The 9619-nt window shown below is 42.6% G+C and overlaps 1 protein-coding gene across 4 annotated transcripts in view; it reads left to right on the top strand.

Moving 5' to 3' along the window:
* The window catches only part of LOC113202025 (dentin sialophosphoprotein), an 11995-nt gene extending 3047 nt beyond the window's left edge, over nucleotides 1-8948 (top strand). For 2 of the 4 annotated variants that reach the window (XM_026416065.2, XM_026416063.2), the window contains exons 2-13: nucleotides 2162-2284; nucleotides 2360-2593; nucleotides 2670-3525; nucleotides 3898-4011; nucleotides 4357-4400; nucleotides 4474-4551; nucleotides 4632-4807; nucleotides 4886-5064; nucleotides 5156-5508; nucleotides 5608-5858; nucleotides 5932-6785; nucleotides 6871-8948. In XM_026416065.2, coding sequence (XP_026271850.1) covers nucleotides 2162-2284; nucleotides 2360-2593; nucleotides 2670-3525; nucleotides 3898-4011; nucleotides 4357-4400; nucleotides 4474-4551; nucleotides 4632-4807; nucleotides 4886-5064; nucleotides 5156-5508; nucleotides 5608-5858; nucleotides 5932-6785; nucleotides 6871-6944 — 3336 coding nt within the window. In that variant the 3' untranslated portion in view covers nucleotides 6945-8948. Of the gene's footprint in view, nucleotides 1-1696; nucleotides 1736-2161; nucleotides 2285-2359; nucleotides 2594-2669; nucleotides 3526-3897; nucleotides 4012-4356; nucleotides 4401-4473; nucleotides 4552-4631; nucleotides 4808-4885; nucleotides 5065-5155; nucleotides 5509-5607; nucleotides 5859-5931; nucleotides 6786-6870 lie in introns of those variants that run through there. The other 2 variants (XM_052270524.1, XM_026416064.2) reach the window with 2 other exon arrangements.
* Nucleotides 8949-9619: the final 671 nt, after the last annotated feature.

Genomic DNA, 9619 nt, shown 5'->3' with positions numbered 1-9619 from the left:
CCCCCCCCTTCCCCGCTCCACCGGCTTGGCTCAAATCGGAAACAAGCGCTGCGGCGTCACGATTGGTTGTCGCGGGCCCACGAGGCGGGTGCTCGCAAGAAGCAATGGATCTGGATGAATGGCGGGATCCTCTCCAGCGTGGATCGGCTGGTAGGGCCGTAGGGCTCGTAGCTAATCGTCCCTGTCATTGCCCCCTCCCCCCGCGCCATGTGTGTTGGTCGTAGCTAGCAGCCTAGCCAGTCCTGGCTCCTGGCCTTGCCGCGAATGAAAATGCAGCCAGGCGCAACTCCGGGGAAGAATGGGAAGCGGGGGGGGGGGGGGGAGGGGGTGTCATGCCCCTTCCCCCCCCTCCTCACATCCTTCCCATTTTCCTTACCGCTTATGGAATATGAGCACGGGAAACAGTCGTGTGAGATTAACGCGTATCGTTGAGTAACTCGACCCAGCAGATGTTGCGGAGTGACTACTTGTAGCTCGTGGCTCTTTGCTTTTGTTGGTGCTAATCTGTCGTTGTGTTGCTGTGTTGATTGATAATACTTTGTGTGTATGACGCAGTCTCGGGCCTCTTGTCTTAACTTTGTATTTATATGAAAATATAAACACCAAGGCGGGTCGGTTGTAACTATGTTTACGTTTTGTCCTTCAGTGGGATTTGGTGAGCTCGGGGCGCCATCAGATCAGCCCCTTGCCTTTGTCACCTCTCTTTGCGCCCGTGTTTACATTTGGCGCACTTGGGATACATGACCCCCCCCCCCCCCTCTCCCCCACTCCCTCCTCTTCCTCTCCATTTTAGCTCTTGTGTTCGTAGTGCTGCCCTCTGGCGGGGACGGAATGCGAGAGCAGATCATGGCTGTTGCCTTCTGAAGTCCAAGTTTCGGTCAGGCGGGCAGGGCTTTTCTGATTTCCTCTGCTCGCGTCTGGTTGCCGTCGGTCTGTCTACTAGGAACGACTCCTTTGTACCCTCCCCCCGGACCTGGCGATGTCAACGGGCTGGGCCATCCCCTTGGGTGTCATTCGACGTGAATCTCGTGTCGACTCGAGCGAGGTCGCCTCCCCATCGTCTCCTCTGGCTCCGTGACGCAGTGTTTTCCTAGCAGGTCGCTTGGTACGTGCTTGTGGCTGGCACGGGCAATTTGGGGCTGGGCCGCGGCTTGGTTCAAAATATTGTCGTGTTTCTTGCTGGAGTGCTGTCGGTGACACCGTGCGAGGGGGGGCCAGGGGCTCGAGCACCGCCCTAACCTTATATAACACGCCAGCAGCTACTACAGTGGTCTTTGGAGTGCTGGCCGGTTCGGTCGGGGGCTGGAATGTGCGATCGCGAGTTGTCGTTAGGGAGGTGCCGTATCGCGAACCTGGGCCGGAGGGGCGTAAGGCACTCGAGTCCTGGTTTGTAGGATCGCTGGCTTTGTTCGTCCCACTTTGAAAGGATCCACACCAAACCCCCCTCCATTCTCCCCTGAGGACTAGTCCACCGTTTCGGAATGATGAGCGAAGATTGGCGTTGAATCAGTAAGGTTAGGTGTCGTAGACCCTTGCTTTGTGTCTTTGAAATATGTGTGGTGCAAAAGTAGTCACGGTTTCCTTGTCCCCCTTTATACCTTTGAGGTTATGGGAAGAGAATTCCATCATGTTGCACATTACCTTCAATCACTCCTTTTCTTGGCGTTTCCCTCCCAAGGTTCTTTCTTAAAGATGATAAACACATTATTATATGATATATACTGAAGTTTTTGAGGTAAAGGCTCCAATGAGGCAACCAGAATCTCAGCAATTACCAGGATCTTATTTATTTTGAAGTGATTATAGACTGGCCATGACAAAGCATTTTCCCTTGGTGTAATTTGTAATTAGTTTGTCTCATTCTGTTGTGTGTAGCTGTATCTCGGATTTTAATTTCAGAACTTTGGAAGCTCAGATACAATTAGTCCAATTTTTGCTGGCAATTTTACTGACATGCTCTTTATGTTGTCATATTTTCCACTTACTGTCTGTGTTTCGAGCAATCCATTTGCTTTCCATTCATTTCCCCCATCAATTATTTATGTCTCTTTGACTATTTCTAGAACTTATCTTGTACATGTATATTTATAGCCTTTCTTTACACCTTTATTAACTCTCTGTACTGTCAACTTTCTTTCACTTTGCAATTTTTTGCTTTTAGGCAGAAGACAAGAAAGACTCTGGAGTTTCAAGCTTAGATGATCGTGGGCTCCAAGCTCTTTTAGACGAGGCCATTGCGTACAAGAACCCCAAGGACCGCGAGCAAAGTAGTGATCTTTTCAAGGTATGGATGTGTCCTCTCCCCCTCTCCCCATTTTCAGTAGTGATTATATTTCTGAGAACTCTTTGTTGTGTGCAGGAACTCCTCGCTAAAGTAGAAGCTGATGAAAGAGAACATTCTGGTGGCCAAAGGGGCATATCTGGAATTGGAGGAAGCAGTAGCCGGTACCGCAGAGGATTGTCACGAAAAGGGGATGTGTCTGAGCGAAATTCAAGAGGTGGATCCCTTCAAAATTTGGTCCATGCTCTGAACTCTGATTTAGATCACAGTGGTTCATCTAATAGGAAACGTGGAGGAAGAAGAAATCCTCAAGTATGTATACTTTAGTACTATTTTGTATCCCAGGAATTAGAACTTGTTGTTTCTCAATTGCTAATCTCTCTTGCAGCCTCAAGTCAGTGTCAGTGCCAGACAACGTGAAGGTGGTTCATTGCCCTGTAATGTCAATGCTGACTTCTATGGTGCTGCTGCCCTCCTCCGTAGTCATGATGATGTAGGCACAAGTACCTCTCTGAAGAAACGTCATCATCCCACTCCAATAGACGATGTTGTGACTGGAAATAGTTATTCCTATAAACTTCCCAGCGCCAGCGGTGCAAGAACTGCAGATGACTTGTCAGGCTACCGAGTATCCCATTCGGGTAAACGAGCAACTGACTCATTAGATGATATTGAGACAGCAGCATCCCGCGGGCCGGGTAACAAACGCCGCGAGTTAAAGAAATTAGGTCATTCATCTGATGCTATATTTCCAGAAAGTACCAGTGATGGTATTAGTTCCATGGAAGACTTAAGCAAAGAAGCTGAAAATAATCGATTAGGTGATATTAAGAATGAAAATGAAAACTTGATTGACTTTTGTGCTACTGAACTAGCTTCATATTATCTTAATCGGCACAATAATGTAGACAGAAGTACATCTGATCACTCGGTGGTCGAAATTGATAGCCCATCTCAGCTCAACGGTCCATCTATGTTGGGTGTGAGCATGAATGGCTCTGTCCGGCCCGGGCCGGACCACAGATGGATCAAATCTGAGTCCCGAAAGGATGATAACATGGACGGAACAGAGATGATTCCTATTGAAAGGACCTCTGAGATTCCAAAGTACTCTGCTCTGAGACCAAATGATCATGAGGTGGACCAACCCATCAAATCAGACCTCATGTCAAGAAAGTCTGCACGAAGCAATGGTGAACATATGGTGCCTTTCTCCACCATTTTCCAAGATGCTGACTTTGCTGGTAAGAATGGTTCCTTATTTTCTCAGTCATAATAATTGCAAGCCTGTTTGGTTTTTCATTTAACTTATGGGGTTGTATTGTTGCATCAGTCTCTGCATTTCCTATTTGCATAATTTTCTAGTGGGACATTACTTACCATTTTATCTCCTTGTAAACATAGGATTGTTGCATTTGATTTTTTCATGAACTTCACTGTCAGGATTTTATTACTAATGGAATTCTACTAATCCTGTTCTACTAAATTTTGCATAACACTTTGCATCTCATACCGATCTATATTATTCTCTAACATAGTTCTCCCTACCTGCCTTGTTTCATTTGATGCATTACTTACTGATTTTATTTTTGTTGCGTAATGGACACACTTCACAGGTGGGGACTCAATGCGGCGAATATTGGATGCTGAAGTTGATAAATCTGCTGCCCGTCCCAGAACATTGTTTCAAGTCCAATCTTTGGATAAGAATATGCATTTATTACGAGTGGGTGAGTTTCTTTAGTTTTGTGAAGAAACCTTTGGGCCTCAGTTTAGTATTGTATTATAAGGCTAAAAGGCTGTTAAGCATTCTTTTATACCACTTGTAGAAGTAATCTGGTGTATCCGTCTTTTTAGTCAGAACAATTGATTCTTATAAGACTGACTTTAATATCGGCAGAGTGTTTAACTTTAGCTCTCAAACATGACATTGCTTCCAATGTGTTAATACTTTTGCATGTTGTGCAGAATTTTTTTCATGCATGATTTTAACACTCATATTCTTTCATACACATACCAATCTACATACAGTCATTCATTTCATGTACTCAAGTTATCCCTTTTTTATTTTTTAGATGCACCACGTCTTTCTTCTTTCCTTACTAAAGAGTCTGAAAAGGTAATTATTTATTTAGTTACTTTAAAACTGTTATTTTGTGGAAACTATTAACATGCCTGTTCTTCCTTGCCAGAGAAACCTTGACGAGAATGGGAATGCTTTACAGCAAGGAACAGGTTCAGAACGGAAATCCAGAGCACGCAAAAACAAGGTTACTTATTTTCCTCTTAAATTTGCTGTATTTTGTATTATGTTCAATCTTTGTCTTTAACTGTTTGTTCTGTTTTTCAGACTGACAATAACAATTACGTGTTATCAGAGGCAATTCCTGGGCACAGGGGTGGAACCCAAGATATCAATGAGTTAATACTCTTTATTGAGTCTCCTTCCAACTGTCAAGATGTCAAGTCAACAGTTAGTGGGAAAAACAACCGCAATACTAATGGTCCAGTTAATATTAAAGATAGGTGAGATATTGGTGCACATTTTGGATTTTTCATAATTTGGTATTTGCCATTTGGTATTGATAAATCTGTTTGTTTCAGTAAACAACGTAACAGTAGTAGCAATGGAAAGAGAAGTGAAACAACTGGTGTCAAGGTTAAGGCTGAAAAACGGAAATCAAATGAGAAACAGAAACTCCAAAAGTCCAACAGCCTTGAGGAAATATCCTTCACAAAACTATCCGACCTCACCTCATCAGATGTCCCGTCTGTAGAAAAAGGTTGGGCTGTGAATTATTTTCTTTATTTTGTTTATAGAAGGCCATGTTTTAGTTAAGTGAGTCTATTTCATTCAAATTATATTTATTTCAGATCTTCAAGAGAGGCAATCCAAAAAGCAGTTGACTCTTGATAAGGAGATTCCTGTAAGGGAATCTCGTCAAAAGACAGCTCGAACATCAGGCAACATAGGATCTAATAGAGGCAACAGTGGTGGAAATGGTAGCATCAACAGGAAACAAAGGGAGTCGTCAAGTGTTCACAGAGTAACACCCCAACCATCAGAATCCATCAACTCTTTCATTCAAGGGGGAGATTTAGTCATTGCAGACCCAGCTGAGTTTCATGTTGTGACCAAAAAACAGCGCAAGAAAAAGAGTGGTCGTTCATCTTCTATCGGTAGAAATGAGAGAAGCCATCATGCCGCACAAAGCAATAATTATCATGTATGTTACCTTGCATGTTTCTTTATAGCGTTTTCTCCCATTTTTATGTGAAGTATTGGTTTATTCTGAGTTCCTATGATATTCTGATTTTTATTTCAGAGAGAGGGTCACTCAAGGAGGAGTGCTACAGTAGATGACAGTGATAGTAACATTTTGTATCAATATCGTACTGCACCGTACCGTTCGGAGTCGCCAGACCATAGTGAGCACCAGCACCACCGAAGGAAGTCTACTTCAAGTATGCCCCCGAGTGACAAGAGTGCTGATAGCTCAGACTTGGACAGTGTCCATTCTCTTCCTATATCCCCAACCACTCCAAGACAAGTTTTGGAGAAAACTTCAACTTCCAGGTGTGTTTTTAAATTATTTTATTTCATTGTGATGTTGGTGGCACAATTTTCAACAATTCTCTTTTCTTTTTAGTGGTTCTACTCCCCAGGCATCTTATGCTGACATTGCTCGGATGGCTTCTGCAATGTCACCACCACAAGGATGTCCCCTTACATCAGGATCAGCTTCACAGGCTCTAAATCAATTGGATGCTCAAAGCCAGGGTCTCCCTACAACCAAGTGGCCATCTGTTGGACAGACCAAACCCTCTGCTCCTCTGTGGACTGCAAATGTTACACTCCTTACTGCCACATCTCTTCCAGCTAGTCATGAAGAGGGAGGAGACCAGTGCTTTACAGCACCTGTTCCTGCTGTGTCTTCCTCCATGAACTGTAGCTCAACTAAACGCGATGCAATGACGAATACAATATCCCCTCAAGAGAGTGAATCAGACTGTTCATCAGTTGGAAATTTGCTGTCAGATCTTAGTTATCCACCTTTATGTGAAACTGGCAAATCTCCTCCAACCGTGCCACCGCAGACAGTGACTCAGTGTGTGCAGACTTTCATATCACAAGCTTCCCGAACATCACCAGCCATATCACCTGGTGTGACGATGGCTAATTGTGTGGATGTAGAGGACTCTGCTAAACGGGCAGCATCTCCAGCTGCCTTCGATAGTGTTCGTGATAGCTCGCGGACTAGTGCGCTTGACCGGCCAGCTGTGATTATCCTTGACGAAGCAGAAACTGAAACCACCTTAAATGGTGATCCTGAACTGACTTTTGGTTTTGAGATAAATGAGATGCTTTTATCAGGTACTTGTGCAGCCAGCTCTGATGAAGAAGTGGAGGCCAGACTTGAATCACAAGCCCCAGCCAAAGCCCAACCTATCATTTCTGTTGCCAACATCAATCTTGATAAAATTGTGGCGTTTGTTGGAAGAGGTAAGCATAGTGCACAGTATTCTATGAAACATGTTTTTACACCTTTTCTCAACAGTTGTTTGACATAATATCCTGTTTTTTTCAGCATGGGAGGATGTGATTAAAGAGCTACCTGAAGCTGGTGTTCGTGGCCGAGTGCAGTTCTACAGTGGTCAGTAACTCAAGAGGAGTCATCTCTGTTAACGTTGAGTTTGTTTTGTTTTAAGTATATTGTGTACAAAAGTGAAGGAATTGTGGACATCTTGAGTGGCTGGTGGAGCTCAGCTCTTTGTTTTTGTTGTTCTTTTATAAATATATATTTTAATGGCTGTGCTGCTGCAAGCAGAGGTCAGCAAGCAGCTGTGACTGTGACTGCAACTGCTTGCCCTACCCCAGCCTTGCTGTGCAAGAGTCTCATGTCACCTCAGCAGATCTTACCCAGTGTTTCCTGTGGTGATGTCAACTAGCCTTGTTGATTGTGCATGCCTTCAGTGTACTAACTTCGCTGCATCAAGCTAACACGACACCTACCACTCATCTCTTGTTTTTTAATTAATAGCAATACTATTCACTAATTCTTCTGTGAATGAATTAAGTGCTAGAGTAATGTGGTGTCTAGGTGTGTGCTAATGCTGTTTGCTGTCAACTGCTTAATCTCTTCATATCATGAAGTAATGCTCATGATATGTGAAGAAAATTCTGATATCATGTATGAAATGATAACAAAGAATTTAGGCAGAGTCTTAACTGTTTCAACTAATAGGGAAATGAATTGATGAATCAATTGATGAATTGTGGCCATTGAAATCATTATGGCTCAGCTAATCTCTTGCCTAGCTAAATGTTTCTTCATTCATCAGTTTGTTGAAGCAGTTTTTACAAAGCCAAAGTTCAATGGACTATCTTTTTGCATTAAGTGGGGGCCTTATTGAAAAGGTCCAGTGTTTTCCCTATTGTTTCATTCTTATATTGTTAAGAACAAAACTTGTTCGGTTGTTATTGTACATGTCAACCTGTTTCTGTGATGAAACACCATAGGAAAGTCAGTTTGGAGGCCAATCGTTTTGGTATCCTAGTGATTTCTTTTTTTTGAATGGAAAGTGAGAATGTTTCCTTGGTTACTTTGTTAAAATTGCCCATATTGGTGTCAACTCTTTTTAATTGAAATTTGGTTTTGAGCTGTCAAACTTATTATTTAAATAAATCATCTTGTTGAATGATTTTAAGTTGTGTTAAAGTTACTGTCATTGGAACTGTGAAATTTTTGTCATGTGTGAAGTGAATTTAAAGCTAGGTAATGTAACTTTTATAATTGGCGCTACTTTTGTAAATCTTTGCTAATCTTTGCTGTTGTTTGTTTGGTTAAATTGGCTTATGCAAATCAAATCAGCTTGTATGTTTTCATTTCGGTTACAAACAACCAAAAAATAAAAATTAAAAAACCAATAAACTGAACCAAAGAAATACTTCTTTTTTGTTTTGTTGGTTTACCTAATCGGTTAAATTGCCAAGTTTGTATGTATGTATGTATGAATGTGTGCGTGGAGGTGTGATTGATGATTGTAGTTAGGTTGTACATGCTGTGTGCATAAAATGTTGTTTTTTAAAAGTGAGAAGTCTGTATTATGTATTTTAAAAAATGCATAAAAAATATTGATCAAATGTGAGTAAGATTGAGTACCTAGTCTGAATGCTGTAAGTGATGGCTAACCGATGATGTAAAAGCCATCACACATACTTGCCAGGATCAATAAGAGATCATGGTGCCCTGATGCCCAATGTTAACTGATAAATGAGGGCATTTCTAGCTAGACTTAGATCATTGAAATAAAATGCATTGAAATAAATGCTACATATTTAATTACCAGTCATTGTTCAAGCTTTAAGTTGCTGGTAGTCTTGATTGATCACCTTTCCATCTTGTGATTTGTATGTAACTAATCTAAGACAATCTAATGTTGCAAGAAAATGAATGCTTGTTCATGACTGGCAGGAATTCTTTGCTCAACTCTGTATTCCAAAAGTCATTAACATGTGAACATAGCCTGCAAGTGAATTGTGTAGTAAATACTGTCAAGGCATACTGGCTTGAAACAGTCCGGAAAAAAAGGCAAGAATGCAACATGTACGGAATGTAACAGCACTGTTGTAAATTATTAAAAAAAATATGAAAAAACATTTTTATCTCTTGGCTTTTATTTTACAAATCTGTTCCTTTACTATCCGGTTTGTATCTCTTAATCTTCAATCGCATTTGCAATGAGAAGAGGGACACTTCAGACTTGGATGAGTCAAGAGATTTTTGTACGGATTCGAATTTGAAGCTCGGCGTTGAGTAGAAACTATCCATGTCACGCCAACCCGCCGACCACGCAATTGGTTTGGGGGGAGGGATTTCATACTGCGGCCTCGTCCCAAACCGGTAATCGGCAGACGGTGGGGCTGTCAAAATAAGATAGGGTTTGGCCGACCGACCGACCGACCGTCAACCTCGGAACGACCAGGACAACTGAAATATCGTGTTCGGGGGTTCTCGCACGCTGAGTCCAAATCTGGAAGTGCCGATGTCGTCCGGGTCGGGCCCCCGGGGACGTCATTTGGGACCTCCCGAGCACGCCGATGACACTCCCACGACAAATACGATTCGGCTCCAAACGTCGTGTACCTGGGCTGGTGCATATTTCTTAAAAGTCGCCAAATATAATTCTCATTAATAGCAAATCGCCCATAATAGTTTATTATCCTGATCATTTCATTTTTATTGTCACATGGCACCTCACATGGCACTTCCCTGGCGTTGCCGCCTGGAGCCACACAACGATGCACGGGACGGGAAGCATCCCCAAAGGATCACA

The sequence above is a fragment of the Frankliniella occidentalis genome, unplaced genomic scaffold (assembly GCF_000697945.3).
Source record: "Frankliniella occidentalis isolate FOCC.00 unplaced genomic scaffold, Focc_3.1 Scaffold126, whole genome shotgun sequence".
NCBI lineage: Eukaryota > Metazoa > Arthropoda > Insecta > Thysanoptera > Thripidae > Frankliniella > Frankliniella occidentalis.
Note: the sequence above shows the minus strand (reverse complement) of the source record. Positions and strands in the feature narration are given on the sequence as shown.